At 40.8% G+C, this 26144-nt stretch overlaps 1 protein-coding gene across 1 annotated transcript in view; it reads left to right on the top strand.

Moving 5' to 3' along the window:
- ESR1 (estrogen receptor 1) overlaps nucleotides 1–26144 on the top strand; it is a 297894-nt gene that overhangs the window by 189979 nt on the left and 81771 nt on the right. The window contains exon 5 of the mRNA XM_056126157.1: nucleotides 19960–20098. Within this exon, the coding sequence (XP_055982132.1) occupies nucleotides 19960–20098 (139 nt within the window). The remainder of the gene's footprint in view (nucleotides 1–19959; nucleotides 20099–26144) is intronic.

The raw sequence follows: 26144 nt of genomic DNA, 5'->3' as shown, positions 1-26144 counted from the left end.
ACTCAAAAACAAATTTCTAGGATTCATTTTCATGTCCAAATCCGCTTCTAGTTGAACTCTCTTTTTGATAAAGAAGTTTCTCCTTTGGTTTGTGAAGACTCTTGTGAGGTTCTAGAGCAAAAAATATAGCCAGAAAGACACTTGGTTTGCACGTGGCTGACTTAGGTTTGATCTTCATCACTGTATATGGTCCACCAGCCTCATCAGGAGTGATCCCTGAGTGTAGAACCAGGAGAAGGTCCCGAGCATCATCTGTGTGACCCAACACTCCTTCACCCCAACCTCCACCCCAACCCCAAATGACCAGAGCGGAACTGTACAGCAACTGCCCCTCACCCCACCTCAAATCCCTTCCCTCTGGTTTCTTACAGTAGATTGGGGAGCTATGAATCAAAATCAAAATTAAGGAACATGGCTCTTCTCTTTAATTCTGATGTATACAAATAAAGACATCTTCAGAAGAACAATCGCTAGGTTCAAACTTCTTTTCATTCCAGGGTCTCCACATGAGCCATGTAATTTGGGAGTTCCACTTTCTGGCGCATTCATTTCATGCTGTCACCTTGCTTACAGCTTTGTATGAAAAAAAATAGATGAAGATTGTCTCCTGGTCTGCTAGCTCTGCTCAGTTGGACCACAAGGCTCCCTCAGGGCTACCAGCATCTGGCCATTCACTTTCTCCCCAAAGAGGAAACTAATGTAACTCCTGCTGGGAGGTGACCCATCTATCAGGCTGTGGTGGTGCTGGCCCCCTAAGTGGACCTTCAGCAGGCCTGTGAGAGAAAACACTGACCTCAGCTGTGAACCCCCTAGACTCCTGGACCCTGTTTCCCCAAGCACCCATGTGGAGGCAAAAACACAATCTCTCTTTTCAAGCCAGTCTCCTAGTGGGAGAAAGTGGACACGTGGCATCTCCTGAGTTAGGAATGCTTGGGAAATCACGTGCTTTATACCATTAGGAATTCTTTTTATTGGACATCTTGTGATAAAAAGGAGTCACATATGTGGCCAGAATTGACCTTTTTCAGAATGACAGATAAATAACAGATGTTTATTTTTCCCTTTCTGGACATCTGTTTAAGAATTTCGGATATAATGACTACAAAGAAGAGAGCATAGGGCTGCCTCAGGCTGTATGATTTTTTGCAGTCGGAAGTACTGTCTTTAGGGACTAGAATTATAGTGTGGGAGTAAGACACTTGCTTTGAACATGGCTAACCCTGATTTCGTCTTTGGTTCTATCTTCGGTCCCCAGGTACTGGTAAGAGTGAACTCCTAGGCCCTGGCAAACACAGGGTCTGCATAGGCACTCAAGAACCACTGAATGTAGCCCAAAGCACCCTCAAACACACACATACACATACACACCCCAAAACATAGAAAAAGTGTCTTTAGAGGGAAAAGTGTTTTTTTTTCATTGAAAACCTTATTGAGACATGCGCAACTCTAAGAAATTAGTGAGGAGCTGGAGTGATAGTACAGCAGAGAAGGTGTTTGCCTTGCATACAGCCAACCCATGTTCAATCCCCTGCATCCCATTTGGTCGCCCAATCATAGGTAGGAGTAATTCCTGAGTGCAAAGTCAGGAGTAACTCCTGAGCATCACCAGGTGTGACTCAAAAAGGCAAAGATGAAAGAGAGAAAGAAAGAAAGAAAGAAAGAAAGAAAGAGAAGAAAGAAAGGAGAAGGAAGGAAGGGAGAAAGAAAAGAAAGAAAAAGGAAGGAAGGAAGGAAGGAAGGAAGGAAGGAAGAAAGAAAGAAAGAAAGAAAGAAAGAAAGAAAGAAAGAAAGAAAGAAAGAAAGGTAGTTCTCTCTTGATCTGTCATGAAACAAATTCAGCCCTTGCAAGGTTTTCCCAAAGCTCCCTTCTGTCCCTCCATTTACTCACCTTTTAAAAGGGAAGAAAATTATCGCATCAATGACTAAAGTCCCTTTTGGAGCTAAATTGCTCCAGCTCTGGACCATGGTCCAGAGCCTTCTTAACAGGGTGGTAGTGAGAGAGGGGACTTGGTGAGATTCTGGAAACTGTCATCTGAGCAGAAGTTACCAAGTGGTGGTGGAAGGATCTGGAGTTTTGGCTGGGGAAGATGTGGGTGAGAAAGGTGAGAAGATGTGGAGGTGGTTGGAGACTTCACTCATAGTGGAGATGTACTAACTTAGTTCTTCTAAAGCATAAATGGCAACACTATTATGATCATGCTACTTCACCTATAAAAGAAAGACCAAATCGGACCCCCCCCCCAAAAAAAATAAAAAACAGACTAGTGATCTCTCCATGCCTTTCCTTCCTCTCCTTTCAGCAGTCCCTGAGTAAACCAGTGAGTCTGCGATTGCCTGGAATAAGCCCACTCCCTTCTAGAATCATCACCGCTAGTCTTGTCATCTAGAGGCCAGGAGAATATATCATCTGATGATGATTCTTTGTGTCTTTGTAGCAATAGAAAATATCCACCCCCCTGTCTTCCTAAATATGCATTAACTTGTTTCAAATTGGGTGGGTGTACCACTGTTTTTTAAATGTGTCTGTATTCATTTTGTATGCAGTGTAGAAGAATGGTTCTCATGTTAATAAAATGGCATTTTTCTCTTTAAATTTTTTTTTATTAAGTCGCCATGGTTCGTAAAGTTATTGATAATTGAGTTGTTTCAGGCATACAGTGTTCCAACAGCAATCCCACTACCAGTGTCCTCTTCTGTCCAACAATGCCCCCAGGTACCCTCCACTATCTAGCCTGTCCCCTTGGCAGGTATAAAACACATTTATTTCATATTACTTGCTCCAGCAAAACTTAGAGGAATGGTACATAGAATGATCAGAAAATACATTCATAAAAGTCAATTATTGATGATTGATTTCTATGTTTTTAGCCTTTCTTGATCTAATAGAGGGCCACCATATGGACCATTAGTGAGTGCCATATTCAATGCCACATGTTGGGAAATTTCTCCTGTCCTTTAGAGAAACTCTTTTAATACTTCTTGCAAAATTGGTTTCAAGGATGAATTTCCTAAGCTTGTCCATGAAGCTTTGTATTGTCCCTTCAAATAGGAGTGATAATGTAGCTGGACAGAGTATTCCTGGTGAGATGCTTATTTTTTATTTAATTTTTATTAGTGACAAACCAAGAGGTACAGTTGTAGACTTACAAATTTTTGTGCTTGGGTTTCAATTATACAATGGTTAAGTACCCATCCCTCCACCAGTGCCCATTTTCTACCACCATGGATCCCAGTATCCCTCCCACCCTCCATCCCCCCCATCCCACCCTGCCTCTGTGGCAGGGCATTCTCTTTTGTTCTCTCTCTCCTTTTGGGTGCTGTGGTTTGCAAAACAGGCATTGAGTGGTGATCATGTTCGGTCTACTTTCAGCATGCTTCTCTTATCCTGGGAGGATCTTCCCAATACCCTTTATTTGGTGCTTCCTTCTCTATCTGAGCTTCCTTTTCTCCTAGCATGTGTGGCTGGCATCCAAACCATGGAGTAAACCTTCTGATACTTATGAGATGCTTATTTTGTTGAGTTTTTGTGGTACTATTTGGGCTGGAGTGATAGCACAGCAGGTAGGATATTTGCTTTGCATGCAACTGATCTGGCCGACCCAGGTTCGATTCTTCTGCTCCTCTCAGAGAGCCTGGCAAGCTACCAAGAGTATCTCACCCGCACAGCAAAGCCTGGCAAACTACCTGATATGCCAAGCACAGTAACAAGTGTCACAATGGAAACGTTACTGGGCCTGCTCAAGAAAATCGATGAACAAGAGGAGAACAGTGACAGTGACAGTTTGTACTATTTCCTTTGACACTCTTCTGGCTCATTTTATAGATCTGCTGTACATCTTATGGGCTCTTTATTGTGTGTAATTTCCTTTTTGATCTTGCTGCTTTCTGTCTCTATCTTAGATTTTTTTCATTTTAAGTATAATGCATCTTGGGATTTTCCTGGTTGGGTCTATCTTCACTGAAATCCTTTAGGTCTCTTAGATCTTGGTACCTATTTAACTCTGGAAAATTCTTCTTGATGATTTCTTTAACTACTTTTTCTTCGTCATATTTGCCTTCCTGTTTTTTAGGGACTCTGATGATTTGTATATTATTATTTTTGAACTCACCCCATAGATCTCTGGTATGCTGTTAATTTCTTTTCATATATTTCACCTTTTGTTGTTCCTGGAGGTTTCTTTCTTCTCATCTTGGAGCTCTTTGATCCTTTGCTAAGGTGTTGTTATTCTGCTATTCAGAGCTTCTATTGAATTTTTTTTATATATATCACCTATGGTGCTCTTCATTTCTGTCACTTCTGATTGTAGAATTTCCATTTTAACGCTTATACTTGTGCTTTGCTGACTACCTGTGCCATCATTTCGTGCCATCGTTTCTTTGACTTCATTATGTATCCTAGTCATGGTGTCTAAATATCATTGTCAGAAGATTTACTGAACTGGTTGGTGGTGCTAGTATCTCTGGTGGTAATGGTTGTTTGCTCATGAACTTGGTGGGTTTCTATTTGTTTTACCTATTGGTTTTCTAGTGTTGCTGTGTTGAGGGTAAGTCTCTACCATTGCCCTCCTGGAGGATGCTGAGGGATTGGTTTAGAGTTGCTCTCTTTCTTCTCTGGTCATCCTTACAGAATGACAGGAAGAATAACTGTAAGAAGCATGTATTTTCTGAGTAGATCTGTCTGCTCCAGGAAAAGTGACTGGGGTCAGTTAATATGTCAGAAGTTGGGTGTGGAGGCTGCCAGGGGCTGGCCGGAAGGGAGGCCTCTGTCTCCTGTACCGGAATAGGCCCAGTGATGTCAGATGGAGACAGGCCTCACCTGGGATTGTGGAGAAACAAGCAGGAGGTCAGGCTTAGTGGCATTTTTCTTAATGTTTCTGTCCCACCTTTTCCTCTAGCATATCCCTTTTGCTTGATATCTTTCATCTTTGTGTTTTCCATCACCATGTTGTTCCTACCCAGTGCCTCAATCTGAAACTTTAAGCTGCATTATGCTTCTAAGCTTCAACGTTTATTCCAGCAATCTGAATGATTATTTACATGTGTGTTCCATGGGAATCTCCAACTAAATATGTTCAACTCAAAACCTTCTCCTCTGCATGTCCAAACCCACTCTCCACACACTTCAGCAATCTCTCCCCACCTTCTGTTCACTGTTTGTGAATCTTACTTATCTCAACTCCCATTATATCACATCAATATCTCCTTCTCACTATTTTTCCATCTTGAGGATTATTAAGTATATTTTTCTAACAAATATATATTACTACATATTTTCCTGTATATTTACTGTATTTTTTGGAGGAAAAAATGTATGTCACTTAAAGTTTACTTATTGCTTTTCAATATAATGGGTTTGCATGCTGGAGAGCTAAATACGGTCAATACAGGATCAATCCCAGTACTGCCTAAGCTTCCCTGACACCCTCCACCCAGAGCTTAGTGGGGTGATCCCTGAGCTCAGAGCCAGGAGTTAGCCCTGACCCTGAGTACAATCCCATGTGTATAAGGGAAAAAGGTAAGGTGGGAGAAAGGAAAAAGGAAGAAAGAGGGAAAAGGAAGGAGGGAAGGAAGGAAGGAAGGAAGGAAGGAAGGAAGGAAGGAAGGAAGGAGAAAGGGAGGAGGGGAAGAGGGAGAAAGGGAGGGAGGAGAGGAAAGAATATACAGATGATGTTGAATTTACATGATTAAAGCAATATTACATTCAAGTAGTTTTAAGTTAAAGTTAAATAGATGAACACTTTTAATTTATGGTAATATTTAGACCTATTTTTATATTGCAGAACCTAACCATTAAATTTCACAGTATCCCAAATATTCTTCTTGCATTTCTAGTACATTCTCTCTTTCTCCTTCTTTCTCTCTGTCTCTCATTCCTTCTTAAGTGCACACTCTTGCTTTCTTGTTCTTCACATAGCAACTCTTCTAGTCCACTTGTCACCCTATTACATCCTTCTACAATATTCTCCTCTTACTTGGTCTGAGACTGTTTCATTCCTTATAATAATCATCAGCTCTTTTTTCAATGAGAAATTGGACACACTTTTTGCCAAAAGTTTTTCAAATTACTGTACCTACTAGTAGAAGATAACTCATTGACATTCTCTTCATCTCATTAATTTGTTTACTTCTTCCCACCATTCTTGTGGTAGTCAAGTCTTTTCTCAGCCATCACATTTAGTAGCATGGGGGTAATGCCATAAAAACACAGTCTCTGTGCTTCCTCCATTTCCACTCTTGTGAGAGATGCTTGGTAGATAAGAGCTCCCATCGGATTAAGACATACTTTGTAGGTCATTCTCAGTCAGTGTGAGCCCTATTCCAGTAGTTTAGTGTTCCTTTGAAAACAAAAGACACAGAGCCAGAAAGAGGCTGAGCACATACTATGCGTGCAGGAGGCCTATGGTTCTGATCATCAGAACCACATAGTTCCTGGAGAATTCCCAGAAATATCTCCTGTGCATAGAACCAAGAGTAAACCTTGAAAAATGCTTGGTGTCATCCCAAAACCAAAGTAGATAGGGGTGGGGAGGAAGGCACAGGAGAAAAGGAAGAATAGATCCAGACAAAGAATCACAGGATACTATGTAATCATGGGGACCCATTGGGATGATGCATCTCTAAGGCTAGGGAGCCAAGGATTGCCAGTTTTCTGAGCTGTTATTTTCTGTTTCTGGTGTTTATGTTTATTTTTATTTTTTTCTGTTTGGGGGCCATATCCATCACTGCTTAGGGATTACTCCTGGTTCTACTCTCAGTAATTACACCTGGCAGAAATTGAACCTGGCTCAGCTATCTACAAGGCAGACAGTTTGCCCTATATTATACTATCTCTCCAGCCCTTTGAGTTTTCTTTAAATCTCCCAATTTATGATACTTTGTTTCAGCCATCCCTTCAGATATTGTTTTTATTAAGTAATATGACCAGAGTGACTGTTGTAATCCTTACAAAGGTGATTTTATTGGTGGAACCCAGGGCCAAACTAGCGTCCATGTTGAGCAACCAAGAAACCATTTGTTTGAAAGTAAATAGCATTTTGGGCTGACCACTTTATTTTTATTTTATTTATTTATTTATTTATTGCTTTTTAGGTCACACCCAGTAATGCACAGGGGTAACTCCTGGCTCATGCACTCAGGAATCACTCCTGGCGGTGCTTGGGGAACCATATGGGATGCTGGGAATCGAACCCAGGCCAACCTTGTGCAAGGCAAACATCCTACCCGCTGTGCTATCGCTCCAGCCCTGACCACTTTATTTTTAGAGTGCTTGCTTAATGGCCTGGCAAGATCTCCTATGTTCATAAAAGGATTGGACACGGATTAAAGAAAAATCAATGTTGGCATCCTCCTCTCCCTGTGGCCTTTCTCTGCAGTGGTGATAAAAGTTGAATGGTCACTAACTTCACATCTTGGGTGGGAGAGATTGAAGTCATTTTTCTCCTCCTTTCTTTGGTTTCTTGTTCTCTCTGAGGCTGAAATTTGTGTAGGATAATGGGAAGAGAAGAGGCAATAGGAAGCTGTAGGAATGAATAGAAAGGTAGAAACAACCTCTCTAGATAACTCCCCCAGTGCTGGTGAGACACAGGGGCCCTTTCTGATACGAGTGAGGGGTCCTGTCCTCTGACCCCCAACTTTCCAGAGAAGTGTTTCAGAGGACACTTAATTCAGCATTTCTGTTACTTAGGAATTTTTCCACGTACAACATTTTAGCCAAGTTGAAACATCACACTAGACTACAACACTCCTTTTTTTTTTTTGTTCCTGATGCATTCCAGAACTTTCTGATGTCTCTGGGTCATTGGCCAGAACAGTCAATTCATTTAGCTTTTAAATGGAATTTGTGGGTGTGTGAGAAGCCACACGCCCCTCAAACTATCAGTCATCCATTTTGGTTCCTTTGAAGGACTGGCCTCGGAGGTGGGATAGAGGAAGTCATCCTCATGCTTTTGTTTGGGGACTATCTAAAAGTAGGTGGCCTGCATCCCTCTTCATCTTTGTGTTGATTACATTTGTAGTGTTTACTAGGAACATACATTGTCCTTGGGAAACTCAGACAACTCCTACGTAGGTGGGGAAAAAAAGTATGTTCCATGGTACAAGTGCTTGTTGACTTTTCAAATGCAGCCGTCATCATGATCTTTGTTGGGACTCAGCATGACTCCCCAGTAGGGTCTTCCTGTCTGTCTCACAAACCATGTCAAAGGACAGTCATAGTACTTCACTTTGCAGAGTTCAGTCACGTTTTCCCTTCATTAGTTTGCCATCTACTCTGAAATAGAAAATAATTTTGTTTACTTTTTTGTCCCCCCGTTTTTGTATTGGAACAGAAATGGCTTTCTTTCTGACCTGGGAAAGGCCCCCAAATTAAGCAGCAGTTGATCCAGTTGCCTTTGCTGAATAAAAATAAAAGACTTTCAAATTGGGCTGACTAGAAGCATTCTGTCCTTCCAAGGAGGATTTTGACATGAGTGTAAAATTTTATAATCTCGGTACAGAACAATGATAGCATTTTAAGGAGTGATAGAACTGTTTATTTGGTGAATTAGGAGGATGGTGTGTGTGTGTGGGGGGGGGGGTGGGTGGGATGAGAGGTGGGGGATGTGTTTGTGTGTGTCTGTCTGTCTGTCTGTCTGGAAAATCGGGTAGCTGAGAGACACTCTTCAGTCTATCAGCTTCTCCACAACTCTTCTCAAATGCTTGTTGTCACGACAACCATCTCTCCATAAAGGAAAGCTCCGAATGTAATTCAGATGGGTGGGTAACAAGGTAGAGTTTCCATCTGCTTTGTTTTCTCGGAGAGATTTATATTTTTTTGATCCCCCAAGTCTGATCTTCGCATTGGAAAGTCTTGACTATATTTTCTTTCAGGAGTGAGAGAGAGGAGATTAATTTTCTTTTGAGAAACAACTTCCTTATTTGTTTATCATATGTGATTACATGGAAATTAAAAAGGCCAGTTCATAATTAAACAATGAAAACAATGTACTTATTGTGACGATTTATTCCTCTCTTGCCTTTCCAAAATCTGATAATGAGAATTCAATAGTAGACTCCTAAGTGAGGTTGGAAAAAGTACGAATGAGATGACAGTTTTCCCAGGAAACAGGTGAAATCGTTGCTGCATTTGAACACTATATTAATATTGGTGCTTTCAGGCATGAGAACAGCCTGCAATCTGTGAAAAGCTCTCAGTCTTACATTCCAATGAAGAGAAACACAGAAATTCTTGGCAAGGGAAGCAGTTCCTTGGCCCTAAATTTGAAGAGAATTTTACCAAATAAATACAAGAGGCACAGGTCAATATTTTCCTCTCCTTTACAAAGGTGAAATAACATTTTCTTAAACATCCTTACTATTAAAACTGAAAACATACATTTTTAAGGAGCAATAGCATTTCGCAATTTATCTCTGTTGAGACCAGAATTAAGTCGTATATAGTGTTTGAAAAAAAAAGCCCTATCAATCTCATTCAAGGTATGTGGTAAATTGCTCAAGAAAGGTTAAGGAAATATTTTATGGAATTCCAATTTAAGGACACAAATAAGTTTCCTCTTTGTAGCATCAGTATTTTAAATATGCTGCAATCTATTATTCTAAATCTTTAGTTTTTTGAGATTCCTTTGATAGATAGTTACCTTGTTCTTTTCCATTAGAGAAGTTCTATAATTAACTCACTAGATCTGACATATTCTTTTTTTCGTAAATTCCTTGTGTCTTATGCATGGATGTGTAAACACACCTAGACACTCATTCGTGAGTAAAATGTTACTGATGTGTCTCCCACACATGATACACATGTGATAACTAAACCATAAATGTGGGTTTATACCCAGAGGGGGAGGAACTTCCAGAAACTTCCAGAACTGGAATATTAAGACACATCTATGAGAAATTTGACATGAGTGTAAAATTTTATAATCTCAATGCAGAACAATGATAGCATTTTAAGGGGTGATAGAACTGTTTATTTGGTAAATTAGGAGGATGGTGTGTGGGTGAAAATATTGACCTGAGCCTCTTGTATTTATTTGGTAAAATTCTCTTCAAATTTAGGGCCAAGGAACTCCTTCTCTTGCCTAAAGAACTTCTGTGTTTCTCTTCATTGGAATGTAAGACTGAGAGCTTTTCACAGACTGCAGGCTGTTCTCATGCCTGAAAGCACCAATGAGTGGGGTGGGAGGTGGTGTGTGTGTGTGTGTGTGTGTGTGTGTGTGTGTGTGTGTGTGTATGTGTGTGTGTGTGTGTGTGTCTGTCTGTCTGTCTGTCTATCTGTATGTCTGTCTGTCTGTTTTCCAAAGGAGTATTCTAAATACTGTGGTTCTTTGAAAGAGGTTCTGGGAGGGGGTGAAAACCAGCATCTATTGAGCAAACTTGAATGCAGTTCCCTCTTGGATTTCCTTCCACACTGAGGTGTCTGTGCTGATCCCTTTGTTGTAAACTCCTTTCAGAAGCGAGACAACCTGCATTTGGTGTGTCTTTTCTACGTGTCTTATGAGAGAGGGGTCTCAAGACCTCCCTAGGTCCTTTCAGGCAAGCTCTGTGCTGTGATATTTCATTTATTTGGATAAAAGTGGGGGAAGAAGTTGGAATGTCTACAAGCAAGGTAGTATATTTGCATCTTGGTCGTGCCATAGGAAACCACTTTTCTATCTCTAGTGATGATGATTCTCAGGCCAGGCTGTGTAAAGCTCTTGAGCAGCATCTGACAAAATCAGTCATGTCATAAATGTCTCTGTTTATTTTGTACCATAAAACATAGAACCTTTTCTGCAGGGTTCAGCTTGGAAATGTTTGTGGATATGTATAGATATCCTGACTTGTACCATCTCTAATTCTTGGTTAGCTACATAAAGGGTATTTAGGGTTTATACTTTTTAAATTTTTATTTATTTATTTATTGAACTGACTCGCAGTGAGATACACAGTTAGAAGGTTGTTCATGATTGAATTTCAGCCATATCATACTCCAACATCTGTCCCTTCACCACTGTAAAATTTCCTACCACCAATGTCCTCAGTTTCTCCCCTGCCTCCTGTGTCCCTTCCCCGGTTTGCACTATTACAAATGGAGTACCTTGGTTAATTTGGGTTGATACTCTTAAATGTAGTACCATGACTAATTCAAACCTCTGGATTGAATTCTTCAATCATTATTTGAATTAATTTGCTATCTACTGTGCTAAATAGGGCATATTTTTAAAATATCACCCCCTTGTGCCCTGGCCTCCCTCACTGAATTTTGAGAGCTTAGCATTCTCTTTGAGAGAGCCACTTGATTTGTTAAAGCTGGAGAAGATTTGTCTAGCTGTCTCAGGACAAGTGAGGAGCATCAAGCCCATTGTGACAGGAGGCTGTATTCGGCAGCAAGTCGGCCACCGTGGATACTGGGGTGTATGAATCCAGCTGCTTGCTAGTCCTGCTACACATCTGGAAATGCTCTGAGGGTCATAAAACCCCAAACCTGTATTTTTTTCTCATTTCTTTTGCATTTGAATTTTAGAAGAAATATAATCCTCATGATCTTGTTTGATGTCCAGGAAGTCTTTCATCCTTTTTATTCATCCTTAGATATAGATATATATGTATGCTGGTTATATATGTATGCTGATTATATGTGTGTTGGTTATTGGATATATATAGATATGTGCATATGCATATATATATATATTAAGCACAATGTGATATCATGTCTGAGGACAAACACCAAAGTGCCCAATTTCAAGTTCTCTATCGGAAATATTTTAAGACAAGCCATTTTCCCAGGCACTTTATAAAAGTCATGCTCCTTCTTTTTTTTGTTTTTGTTTTTTTTTTTGGGGGGGGGGGGCACGCAGCGGTAATCAGGCTTATTCCTGACTCTATGCTCATGGATCACTTCCTGGTGGGCTTGGGGGACCAGACGGGGTGCTGGGAGTCAAACCCAGGTTTTCCATGTGTGAGGCAAATATTGTATTTTCTGTCCTATCACTCCAGCCTGTGACACTCTTGTTGAGAAAAATATGTAGGCCTATTGGGATGCATCTGGAAAGAGAACATATAATTGTGGGAGTAATTACACAGGGACACCTGCAAACATCCTCAGCTTTCCAAGTACTCTCTCAGGGAGGCCAGGTCATTGTCCTTTCCAGATGTGAAACTTTCCAAGACCTCAGACCTTGGGTCACAGAAGCACTTCAAGCCTGATCTCCTGGAATTTTCAGCTCATCTTCTGTTCATGGGTTCCATCCTCTCTGTTAGGGGCTTGGGTGGAGGTGTTCCCTCCAGACATTGGAAAGGAACTGTGTTGGAAAGTGACTTGGAAATGCTTAGTAATCAGGCCTAAAGGCAAGGTCACTGAGGGCCCTAGAAAGAACTGGGAGTTTGGCATTCGTAGGTGGTTAGTTAGTCTTATGATTGTATAGGAATCGGTGTGTGTGTGGGGGGGGGGGGCAGATTTTGGATTTTTACTTTAAATGAATACATATAGGGCTAGTGACATGGAATGGCTCAGGTATTTACAGGTATTTGCATTGTGAGTCACAACATTTCCAAACAAGTAATATTCAATTACCTTCAACTTCATTTTATAGTAGTACTTGATCCATATATTTTTTTTTTCATTTTATTTTGGGAATGAGTGTACTGGGGTCACTCCCAGCTGTGTTCAGGGCTTACTCCTGGCTCTGTGCTCAGGAGTCACTCCTGATGGTGCCAAGGATCAAACCTGAGTCTGCCAGGTAAGTGCCTTACTCACTGTATTATATCTCCTGCCTTTATATTTTATTTTCTAACAGGGGCAACAAGGTATCCTCTATTTATATGTCTAAACTCCCTTCCTTTCCTTCCTTCCTTCCTTCCTTCCTTCCTTCCTTCCTTCCTTCCTTCCTTCCATGATTGAATGCACAGCTTTAGCCTCCCATGTGCAGGATAAGTGTTCCATTGCTGAACTTCACCTTGACATTCCTTATATTTCCCAAACTCATTTCTTTAAAAATAAAAAAATTAATGTTTTTGCTATCAAGAAAAATACCTAAAAGTCTTTTAATGTGAGTATTATACCTTTTGATGGGTGTCTTTATAAGGCACATGCATATAAAAGAGAATCCAAGACACTTCGGGAAGGCAGGAGGTTATATCAAAGTATACTATGGGGTACATAGACTGTAGTATGGCATTGTATTGCTATTTTATGGAGGAAAGATTTACAACAAGAAAACTCTGAAGAACGCTTAGTATTGATTTGAAAAGACATCTAGCTTGTTGTTACAATTTCTGTTCTACGGGCTTTTCCCCAGGAATCTCAATGTTTTTCACTGCTTGTAGTTATCATTGCACAATTACAGTCTTTCTCTTTTCTCCCTTTTCTTTCTTCTCCTTCTCTTTATCCTTCTTTTTTTCCTTCCCCTCCTCCACCATCCTCCTCTTCTTCCATCTCCTCCTCTTTCATCAAGCTTCTTTTTCTTATTTTAATTGCCTTTTATTTTACTCTTTTACTGTGTCTTCGTCACCAAGGGGAAAACAGATGTATTATTTAAACCTTATTTCCATGGAGTTAAGGCAATACAGAAAGAATGCAATAGACAATTTCATAACTGACATTTTTGGAGTGCAGTGGGGTCATTGTATGACTGAAAACATGATTAAGTTTTTAGAAGGTCAGGAAACTAATATTTTTTTTCCAGTGCATTTATTTGCTAAGGGAAATAACCACCTGGCTTCTAGTTTTACAGACAAAACTCTTCCCAGCAAAAAGTTGCTCCCTCCCTCCCCCCCCCCCCCCACCACCATTCATAGCTTTGATAACTTGATTTTGCCCTGTCATGCATTGACTCCCATGGAAATAAAACATGTCATTACTCCAGCACTTCGTTTTTCTCATGACTTTACTAAGCCCCATTCTGATCTAGCTTTTACTGCACAGCAGTACATAGCTGTATACACATTGTATTGTCTTAGTCATTTTGCCTAAGAGCTTTGCCTACTTTTCATATCATCTGTAAAAGAAGGGGAAACTTGATGAAAATCTGATTCTCTTTCCTGCTATACATACTGTCTGAAGTCAGGATAATTATACTCTGAAAAAGTATCCTTTGCAAGTTGTTGAGGTTGACAAAGCTGTGTATATATGCAAACAAGATGCTGGTTGATCTTCTCCAGGAAGGGAGCTCTGAGATGGGGTGTCTCCTAGTCTTGGTATAATTTTACTCAAAGAGAGATAAATTCCCTTTGATAAATAAATCTTGAGGTTGAAGCAATAGCACAGCAGATAGGGTATTTGCCTTGTATGTGGCCGACCTGGGTTCAATTCCCAGCATCCCATATGGTCCCCTGAGCATTGCCAGGAGTAATTTTTGCGTTCATGAGCCAAAAGTAACCCCTGTGCATTGCCAGGTGTGACCCAAAAAGCACCACTGGGTGTGGCCCAACCCTCCCCCTCCCCGCCCCATCTCTTCAAAAAAAGTTGGAACTGGATATTTCACTTTTGAATCACTCACATTCCAAGTTAAAGTGTGATTTCTTATCTTTCCTCCATTTTCCCCTTTCTTTCTTTCTTTCTTTCTTTCTTCTTTCTTTTTTTTTCTTTTTTCTTTTTGGGTCACACCCAGCGATGCACACGAGTTACTGCTGGCTCATGAATGCAGAAATTACTCCTGGCAGTTCTCTCAATGAAATAATAAAAATAACTTATTTCTGAATATGAGTTCAGTTTGGGTATACATTTCTGTTGTTCTTTTGAGACCCCAAATATTGGAGTGAGTCTCAGAAGTAAAACTTTCTTGAGAGTTTGGTTTTGTGCACACTGCTGTCTGGGTTTGGTGTATCCCAGGAGCACTAGATACTGAGAAGAGAAGCATCTCCCCCTGCATTGGGCAGTGTCTGCCAAAGCAAACTTAGTCCCTTTTAATCCAATGTACTGGTAGAAAAATCGCTGCAGGTTGCAGAGATACCTGTCTTGCTTTCTTCCCAGAAGAACTGAAACCCAATCACTATCCTTGAATTCTCTGGGTTTTCTTATTGACAAAATTTCCCACTCCCTTCTCCAGTTGCAATTCCTGCTTTCTGTGCATGGATCCCACTTTTTCCAACAGGAAGATACTTGCTCTGATGAAGTTAACTCTTGTTTCAGCCTTGGAAGGACTAAAAAATGGAGTAGTAGGTGCCATAAATTTGGATTTTTTTTTTGAAAAGGTTTTGGGCAACATCAATAGTACTCAGGGCTTACTTCTAGCTTTGTGCTCAGGGATCACTTCTGGAGCTCTGAGGACCTTCATTTTGGGTGTTAGGAACAACAGCAACTGAAACCTGAGCCAAATAATCATGACCAATGTACAGGAGTAGGTATTTTTCAGAGTTAATCAACTCCCAAATATTAGGAGCATAGCATTAACAGTCTTTCTGTGTTTAACCAAAGAACATTGCTTTATAGTAAAATATAAAAAGATTATAGGGGAAATAGGAAATCAGGTACAAATACACAGCACTTCAAGTACAAAGCACTATAAATACAAAGTCCAGAATTACCAGAAAGTTTAGCTTATAAGTAATCAAGACTGGCTTGGGTGACTGTGACAATGAGAGATAAAACACAAAGGAAAGGGATTAAAGATTTGATCATTGTATAACTGAAACCCAAGCACAAAATCTGTAAGTCTACAACTGTACCTCATGGTGTCTCACTAATAAAAATTAAAAAAATAAACTTTTTAAAAAGATAAAAAAAATTAGGGATGCTAGCAAGAGCACAGTAAGCTTCTCTGGGAGGAGGAAAAGGGACTATTCACTGATGAAGCCTAAAACACTTAGGGTTAATGTCCAACATCCATAGATTTTGACATTTAGAAGCAGAATTTGATAGAATCTCAAGCTCCTCATGAACATATTGCCTCGCAAGATGGACAGAAGATAGTGTTATGCTAGAAGAATCCATGAGGATGTGTGAAACATCATGAGTGAAGTGAAAATTCAAACCTCAATGCTAGTGTGACTCACCACAGCAAGAGTCTTGGCCAACAGTAGACTGCAAGCTGACTTAAGGGCTCATTTGTCAGCTTCTATCTCCTTTGTTCACTCACATATGATGGACATCAAATAGGATGTCTAGAATTAAAGTGACCACACCAAATACTGATGGGATGGGAGACAACTATGGTTTCATCTGTTGCGGGTGGGAATGTAAAATGGAACAGTAACTCAAGAGTTTTATGCAAAGCCAAATAAGTCGGGAAAAAGACAAGTAATGGATGATTTCACCTGGATGTGCAATGTAAGGTAATAATATGGTTGTCTAGACAAAGCAAAACAAAATATAACAAGATGTTAGCAACAGAACTAAATTCATCTGAGAGGAAGAAGGGGGGAAATAAGAGAAAAGGTGGAGAGGGTTTAGGAGAAGGTGTGGGGTATTTTTTGGGGGGACAAGTAATAATAATAAATATGAGAAACAATAAAAGTATAGGGAGAGAAGTTTTTTATAAAAAATAAAATAGAATTTTATAGTTTGATAATTTCTTTAAAAATCCAATATATAACTATTATATGATCCAGTCATTTTATTTTTAAATATTTACCCAAGCAAAAGGATGAAAGCACATATTACTGCAAAATTTGCATAAAATTTGCTCATAGGTTTGTTTATAATTTCTCTATGCTATAAATAACCCAAATACTCAAGGAAAGAATAAGAAAATAGTATTTATTTATTGAATTAAATCCATAGAGGGATATATCACTCAGCAATAAAACATCAACTAACTGCATATACAACAACATGGATAGATCTCATAATTATTCAGATTTAGAGAAGTCAAACAAAGAGGTGTGAGACTTTTGGGAAATAAATTAATAGAATAACAATAGAAAAAAAAGAAGGAATTTTTGCTTCAAAAAAATTGAGGATAAAAGGTTCAGGGTTTGATACCTGGTATACCAGAAAACCCAAATGCAGTCGCCATCAGCTTTTGCAAGGAAGGAAAAGACTTTCATTATAGTCTAGAACAGGAAGGTTCGAATGGTGTATTTGTCTACCTTCTATTCCTTTGCATCAGAGAATATTTTATAGGTAGGAATCTCTAGAAACTTCTATTCTGTCTAGTTCTTGGATAATGGATGTCTATTTCCAAGAGACCTCTAATTGGGTCTTCATTTCATCTGGTCTCCTAAAGGATGATGTATTTTTCTGTGAGTTTCTTCCTAAAACATAACTTGTGAAAGATTTGAGTTCTTGCAGGTTGTCTTGTAGGCAAGCAGAAAGGAAGGAGTTATGTGAGTTTCTGTTTGTAACCAGAAAGGAGTTCCTGCAAACAGAGTGAGAAAGTTAATACCTTTTGTCTAATCCAATTTATCAATGTCAGGTCATCTCATCCCTTTAGGGCCGCTTAGGGCCACTGAGTAGTTAGAAGGGGCAATAAACTTTGAGGCCCTTCTGTACCTTAAATTCTCTATGTGAATCATTTCCTATTTGGCGGTAGGGATTAAAGGTCTGTACAGAATGACCTGTGCTCCTAAATGTTCAATGCTGGTCAAAACTTGAGTGTCTAATGAAGATAAATTGACATGTTTGCCTCTTAAATATATTCAGATTGGTACTAAAACATAGATTTCTTGTAGAAGTGTAGTTTTTATGAGAGAAAATAAAGAAGGTATGTAAAGATATAATTCCAGCTTTAAGAAAAGATAAAGTTACACAATTTGTGCACATGGACAGTTGGAGAGTATCATGTTGAGTGAAATCAGTCAGAAGAAGAGGTATAGACTCAGAATGATCTCGTTCATCTGTGAGATATAAAGAAACTTCATCGGGGAATATCAAATACCCAAAGGCAATAGAAACAAATAGCAATACTGACATTTAATAGGGAGTTTGACACTGGGAAAGAGATGAGTGGGGATAGGTTAGGGGAGGGACCACTAGACCAATGATGGAGGGAAAAGTGCCTACCACAAAGGCAGACTGGGGTGGGGAGGTGTGGGTGTCAGGGAAACTGGAAACGTTGGTGAAGAGTAGTGGACACTGGTGAAGGGATTGGTGTTGGAACAATGCACGCCTAAAACACAACCACAAATATCTATGTAACATTGTAATTCATGCTGATTCAATAAAAGCATACATATTAAAGATAATTAAAAATGAGATTAAAAACTAAATTAAAATGTGGTTTCGAGAGCTAATCTCTTGGCTAAGATAGAACAAATCATGGGGGGCAGAAGGTGAAAGGAGGGGATTGGACTGTGATGGATATTGGGGCTGAAGAACCGGGGTCTCATTAGGAAAGTGCTAACAGCGTGAGCAGGTTGTTTGTGCAGTACCCTGTCACACTGGCGTAGCTTCGTCTCTGTGGTTGGATTTATGTGGTCACTTGATCCAAAGTTTATAATTAATTGCAGCTCATGAGAGGTGGAGGACACTGTGGTCAAGGGCACAGGTTCTGGATATTATCTTCCCATCTCTGACCTTAACAAATCCATCAGCTCCTGGAACATCTGTTTTGTTATCTGTTAAAATGGTATTTCCTGCAGATCCCATCTATGAGAGTTATTGTATGAATAAAGATGGAAATATATTCTATGCAAGAAGTATTAGCACTGCTTCTAATCCATAAGGTCTCAAGAAATCTCTTCTTTTTTTTCTTCTTCCTCCTCCTTTTCCTCTGCCTTTTCCTCCTCCCCTCCTTCTTCTCTCTACCTCCTTCTTCCTTTACCCCTCTTCTCCCTTCCTCTTCATCCCCTCCTAAACCTTCTTGTCCAAATCCTTTTCCTTTGCTCTCCCCAATTCTCTTCTTTTCTTTCTCCGTCCTCCCTCTCTTTTTCCTCCTCTTCCCTTTTTCTATTGCCAGGGATAATGGAAAACTCTTTAATCCACTGTCATTAGAAAATTAAGATACATACATCTATGTCATAATAAGATGACATATTATGACATCTCATTCCTACTTTGACAAACTGGCAGGCTACCGAATGTAGCCTGCCCACATGGCAGAGTCTGGCAAACTCCCCGTGGCGTACCCAATATGCCAAATACCAGTAACAATGATGGGTCTCATTCTCCTAAAGAGCCTTGAATATAATCTCAGGGCTAGGATGAAGGAGACGTTACTGGGGCCTGCTTGAGGCCATCGACGAATAACAGGATGATTTGTGATTCGTGTGATTGATTGTATACATCTATAATAAATGTATATACATTTATTACCAGTAATCATAGCATCACTCATTTATTATTCATGTTATATATCTACTTACACTATTTTATTTATCTTTCATTTGTTATAAAAATGCCTAAGCCACGTTAAGTAAAAAAAAAATTGCCTAATGTGTCTTAGGCATTAAGCAAATAACTAGAATTTTAATGAGTTTGAGCCAACCCATGCTCCAATTTCTGTTTATTTGAAGCAAATAATTTTAAATGTTTGTACTTTGGTATTTTCAATAGAAACAGAAATGGGCAGTAGTCATCACATAGGAGTTTTAGAATTATTTAAGTAGAGCACTTACGTAGAGATAACTCTGTGGACTGGATTTCATGCTTTGCATGACAGAGGCCTGGTTTGATCCTTACCACCATACAGTCCTCAGAGCACTACTAGGAGCAACCCCTGAGCACTGAGTCAGGAGTAGCCCCTGAGCAGCACCAGGTATAGCCCAAGAGCAAAAAGGAGAGAGTTGAGAGTGGTCTAATGTAGAAAGCATACATGTTCTATGCTTTTACAGGAACGTTGAAAGTATAGAACATCATAGAAAGGCAAGTTGGTTATATACATTTATACATTTCTATATATTGACTATAAGGTATCACAGAACTTGTTGCCACAATAAAATTCCTTGAGACAAGGCTTTATAGAGTGACTGGACCTTCCTTGTCTACCTGTTATTCCAGCTCACAAAAAAAATGGCCCCACCAGTTCAGATGCCTGGTGGTGTTCATCTTATCAGTAACAGAGAGTTTCGTTTGAAATCAGCGGGATTTTCCTTGCCTTGTTTCAGGCTTCGTGGATTTGAGCCTCCATGACCAAGTCCACCTCCTGGAATGTGCCTGGCTGGAGATCCTGATGATTGGCCTGATCTGGCGCTCCATGGAGCACCCAGGGAAGCTTCTGTTTGCTCCTAACTTGCTTCTGGACAGGTGAGTGACATGCTGTGGCTTGAATGATTCGTTTAGACCTGAAGCTTCCGGAAGCTGGCTTGGATATGTTTGCTTTACAGAAAGGTGAAGTCAGATGAGACAGGCTAGTCAAGCTCACAGAAACTCACAAAGAGCCTTCTCCCAGCCATCTCAAATTTGCTCTCTCATTTTGTAATATCTATCTTAGGTATAGTGACAATATTAGAGTAGAATGGAGTCATGATTTACCAGCTCATTTGAGTTTATTTTATTTATATTTGAATCTGGGCTGGAGCGACAGCACCGCAGGTAGGGCGTTTGCCTTGCACGTGGCTGACCCAGGTTCGATTCCTCTGTCCCTCTCGGAGAGCCAGGCAAGCTACCGAGAGTATCTCGCCCTCATGGCAAAGCCTGGCAAGCTACCAGTGATGTATTCAATATGCCAAACACAGTAACAACAAATCTCATGATAGAGACGTTACTGGACCCGCTCGAGCAAATCGATGAACAGTGGGAGGACCGTGATATATTTGAATCTGGGCTGGAGTGACAGCACCACTGGTAGGGCGTTTGCCTTGCATGTGGCTGACCCAGGTTCGATTCCTCCGTCCCTCTCGGAGAGCCCGGCAAGCTACCGAGAGTATTCTGCCCACATGGCAAAGTCTGTTAAGCTCCCCGTAACGTATTCGATATGCCAAAAACAGTAACAACAAGTCTCACAATGGAGATGTTACTGGGGCCCGCTCGAGCAAATGAAAAATGGGAGGACAGTGCTATATTTGAATCTATATATTTTTGACCCACTGAGGAAAGTCAAAGCAAATATTGCATTTTGAATCTAAATATATATATATATATGTATACTTGTGTAAATATTTACTCCTATAGGTATACACATGTGTATGTGTTTGTAGATATACATTATGAAATGTAAATTCCTCACTTCCCACTTGAAATGAACAACCTCTCTGAAAATGAACAACCTCTCTGGTTAGGATCCATTTGGGGTCCTGTACACTTAAGCTGCACTAGCCTTTTCTTTTTCGGCTCCAATTTTCCCATCTTGAAGGGAAGAAATTCCACCAGTGCTCTGAAGGCCTCTTTTAGTTTCTATGAATGAATATAAGTCACCCTATTCTCCAGCGTGCAACCTTACTTAGCACATTCTGTTTGGATTGGCTTGGAGTGCAGGTTCTATTTTCTTTTCCTAGTCACTGCTTTGAGGATTAGAGGGCAATGATCATTTACCCACAGTTTCGCCATGCCAGAGACTCTTCCCAGCTTCTTGCCCACTGCTGGCCATACAGCACCCCACTGAATCACACAGCATTTCCCACTGAATACAGCACCCCACTGAATCACACAGCATTTCCCAGAGAGTTACCTTGCACATTTTCCTTGAAGGAAGTCTGTTCACTTTCTGCTACTTATAAAAGTGTGGAGCCAGCTAATAATGGATCCATACCTGGCTGCCTCGATTTCCCCCTCAGGTGTTTTCTCGTTTGCTTCCATGACAAGGTCTTCACAACCTTTCTTGTCTGATGATGCCTCCTTCGGGTTGACTGCTGTAGCCTTTCACTGTATCACTGTCATCCCATCGATCTGGAGTGGGCACCAGTAACATCTCCATTCATCCTAGCCCTGAGATTTTAGCAGCCCCTCTTTACTCATCCTTCCCAATGGTGCCATATTTGAGGTTCTTTCAGGGTCAGGAGTAATAGCACAGCGGGTAGGGCATTTGCCTTGCATGCAGGCCACACAGCCAACCTGAGTTCGATTCTTCTGCCCCTCTCGGAGAGCCCGGCAAGCTACCAAGAGGATCTCGCCCGCACGGCAAAGCCTGGCAAGCTACTCGTGATGTATTCGATATGCCAGAAACAGTAACAACAAGTCTCACAATGGAGATATTACTGGGCCCACTCGAGCAAATAGATGAACAATGGGAGGACAGTGCTACAGATAGTGCTACAGGGCCAGGAGAATGAGACACATAATTGTTGCTGTTTGGGGCATATCGAATATGCCACGGGGAGCTTGCCAGGCTCTGCCATGTGCAGCAGGATACTCTCGGTAGCTTGCTGGGTTCTCCGAGAGGGAGAACTAGACTATAAGAGGTCACGGCCACGTGTTTCTGGGATGTTTGTTTTATAGTCTCTGGATCTTGACTGTAGCCTTTATCTCTCCCAATTCCCAATTCCTTTCTTTTAATTTATTGGCTTTGGGGCTAGACATAGCAGTGCTCAGAGTTTACTCCCGGCTCTGAGCTCGAGGACCACTCCTTGCTTTTGCAGGTTACTGGACAGTGGAAAAAAAGAAAAAAACAAAACTGGACAGTGGGGAGAAAAAAGCTCCATCTTCTCTCTCTCTCTCTCTCTCTCTCTCTCTCTCTCTCTCTCTCTCTCTCTCTCTCTTTCTCTCTCTCTGCTTTTTGGGTCACACCTGGTGATGCTCAGGGGTTACTCCTGGCTTTAGCACTCAGGAATCAGTCCTGGCGGTGCTCAGGGGAATTGAACCTGGGTCGACCACATGCAAGGCAAATGCCCTACCCACTGTGCTATCCCTCCAGCCCCTCCCCATTCTCTCTTGCAGACCTGGGAACTCTTTTTGCCTTTGCTCCTCAGTTCAAGGCTACGGGCTAGTGCACTCGGCAGTTTTCTACATTTCTGCCCTTGGGAACATTGTACTCCACCCCCTCCCCATATTTTCCTGCCTGTCCTTCCCCAGTCCCCAGTTTTTCCTCAAGCACCAGATATTTATTTATTTTAAAATTTTCATTATTGAAAATTTTGGGTTTTAATATAACAAATAACGTTTTTTCATGGATATAGTTCCAACTCCACACCCATCACCAGTGTACCCATTCTCCTCCCCCAAGGACTCTCCCTCTCAACCACCCCCCAGCTTGACTGTGTGGGACAGTTCCCCCATTAGGTTGCCTTTGGATCTTTGTTGCTACCTCACTTTATGTGTTTAAGTCCCAGCTAGGAGAGATCATTCTATCTCTGGCCCTTTTATTCTGACTGACTTCACTCAACGTGCTATACTCTAGCTGCGTCCTGCTTATCTGTAAATAAGCACCAGACATCTAATTGACCAATGTTAGTTGCAACTTTATTGGGATTCACACAGCTTTTGAAAAGCCATGATGACACTGTTCAAGAAACAGATTTTCCAGGAGGGGGGGTGATACAGGAGACATTAACACTACTGTTAAAATAATTATTTTATTGAAAAAAAGAAAAGCAGATTCTAGTGTTTGTGGACTATGTTCCCATATCACAGGCTCGTGAATCTTTCAAGAAAGTTTAGTCTTGTTTCTGAGAACCATACTCACACCATATTCTTTTTTTTTTTTTTTTTGGCTATTTTGGGTCACACCCGATGATGCACAGGAGTTACTCCTGGTTCCATGCACTCAGGAATCTCTCCTGGCGGTGCTCGGGGGACCACATGGGATGCTGGGAATCGAACATGGGTTGGCTGCGTGCAAGGCAAACGCCCTACCCGCTGTACTATTGCTCCAGCCCCACACCATATTCTTTTAGCTTTTTACTTTTACTTGATTTTTCCCTTTCCAGTTTCTTTCTTTTTGTTTATTGTCTTTTGGGCCATACCAAGCAGTATTTAGGGCTTACTCTTGGCTCTGAGCTTGGGGATCATTTCTTGTGGGGCTACAAGGGGCATATGTGACATTCTGGGCTCACACCGAGGTTGGCCATACGCAAAGCAAATGCCCTACCTAGTGCATTATCACTCTCACCAAGGTCCTTTTTCTTTCTTTGAATTTTTACAAAGACACCATGATTTACAAAGTTGTTTATTATCGAGTTATTTCAGGCTTACAATTTCTTCCCAATAGCTAACCCACTACCAATGACTCAAGCAGGCTCCTTCCCACCCCAAAACCTGCCACCGTGACAGGCACATAGCAAATTTATTTCATGTTATTTCCTTCAGCAAAACTTAAGGAATGGCAAATGGAATTATCAGTAAAAGTCAATTTGTGCTGATTGATTTTTATATGATTTAACCCATGTAATAAAATAAATTCAAGTCATTTAATGTAATATAGTAACACTGCTTATTCTCATTTATATAGCTAAGCTACGAACTCTGGGTTCTAAAATATAGTGCATTGAATTTTACTTTGTACTTGAGTCTTATTATGGTGATTATGTCTTCTTTAACATAAAGAAAGTTCTTTTAAAAAGAACTCTACTATTATATTTTAGTCTCCATTCAGCAGGTAAAACCTATAAATGTAAATTTGATAAGGGTGAAGAGAACTAAGAAAATGTAAATGGGAAAATTTGAGTAGGCTTATAATAGTACAAATTGTTTAATCCTAAGAAAGCGAATATTGATTTTATATAAGAAAATTTTATATTATAGGTACTGCGTCAGTGTCTGCATTATAAGTAAAGGCATGCAAAAAAAGTCTTTGGATGTAATAAAAACTGATCAGACATAGAACAATCAATATAAATCAGACCTTAATTCATTGTTGAAAAGGTATGAAATCCCTTGGCAACCTAGGAATCTAGGAGTGAGAAACTATATGCACTGTTAGTGAGTGCTACACTCAGTGACATATGCTGCCAAGCCTGTCTTGTCCTTCAAAAAAAGCTCAAGGGGCTGGAGCAATAGCACAGCGGATAGGGCGTTTCCCTTGCACACAACCAACCCGGGTTCAATTCCCAGCATCCCATATGGTCCCCTGAGCACCGCCAGGGGTAATTCCTGAGCGCAGAGCCAGGAGTAATCCCTGTGCATCGCCAGGTGTGACCCAAAAAGAAAAAAAATAAGCTCAAAATTTTAATGCTTCTTGTAAAACTGGTTTCAAGGCTATAAATTCCCTGAGCTGTTGCCTGTCCATGAAGCTCGACCAACCTCTTAGAAGGCGGGTATCTCTGCAATGTTCCTCACCTTTTCTCTTCTTCCCTCTTCTCCGACTTCTTCATTTTCTTCCCTTCCCTTCCCTTCCTTTCCCTTCCCTTCCCTTCCCTTCCCTTCCCTTCCCTTCCCTTCCCTTCCCTTCCCTTCCCTTCCCTTCCGGTTAACTTCTTTCTCTCTCTTTTTACACATTTTAGAAAACGTATTTTCATCTACATACAGTATATAACACTGCAAACGTTTATGGTCTTGCTGTATGCAGTAACCTCATTGCCATCAAAGAACCAAGGTCCCCCACCAATGGCCCTGTGTCACTTCTATACTCATTATTACTCCTCATCATTACCTCTCTACTACTCTTAGTTTGTTCACCAGTGCTCACTCTTTGTTACCGAGATTGCCCATTTCCTTGGTTTGCTTCCCCATGTGCCACACATGAGTGATATCATCTGGTACTTGTTTTTCTCCCTGTACTTTATTTCCTCTCAGCACAATACCCTCCGTTCCATTCACACTGCAGTGAATTGCATGAGTTCTTTCCCTTGCAGCTGTGTAATATTCCATTGTATAGATCCGCCACACTGTCTTTATCTGTTCTCTATATGTTCTTGGACATTGGGGGTGGTTTTCATGTCCTGGCTGTTGTTCTACCTCTTTCCCCCCACCGCCACCCCCACCGTTTCCCTTTGCTTTCAGTGTTTCCCTGCTGTGGGCTCTAACATATCTTTTTTTTTCTTTTTGGGTCACACCCAGTGATGCTCAGGAGTTACTCCTGGTTTATGCACTCAGGAATTATTCCTGGTAGTTCTCGGGGGACCATATGGGATGCTGGGAATCTAACCTAGGTTGGCTGCGTGCAAGGCAAACGCCCTACCCGCTGTGCTATTGCTCCAGCCCCTCTAACATATCTTTAATGTGGTAGTATTTGGGGGTTTCAGCTGATCTTCTCCATGATTTGCACCTTATCCATGCTTTTCTTCTTGTATTCGAATCCTCTAACACTTTCCTCTAATCTTTGTGTTTGCTTATGAGACTGGTGGTTACCAACTACTAAACTCACTAACCTCACTTATCCAGGTATTGTCCATGGATTCTACCCCCGCCACCTACTTGTCTTCATTTTCCAAACTTTCCTGCTGGGTTTCCTTTCTCTTAAACATCTTTGCAGCATGAA

The sequence above is a fragment of the Sorex fumeus genome, unplaced genomic scaffold (assembly GCF_029834395.1).
Source record: "Sorex fumeus unplaced genomic scaffold, SorFum_2.1 ptg000061l, whole genome shotgun sequence".
Taxonomy (NCBI): Eukaryota; Metazoa; Chordata; class Mammalia; order Eulipotyphla; family Soricidae; genus Sorex; species Sorex fumeus.
Note: the sequence above shows the minus strand (reverse complement) of the source record. Positions and strands in the feature narration are given on the sequence as shown.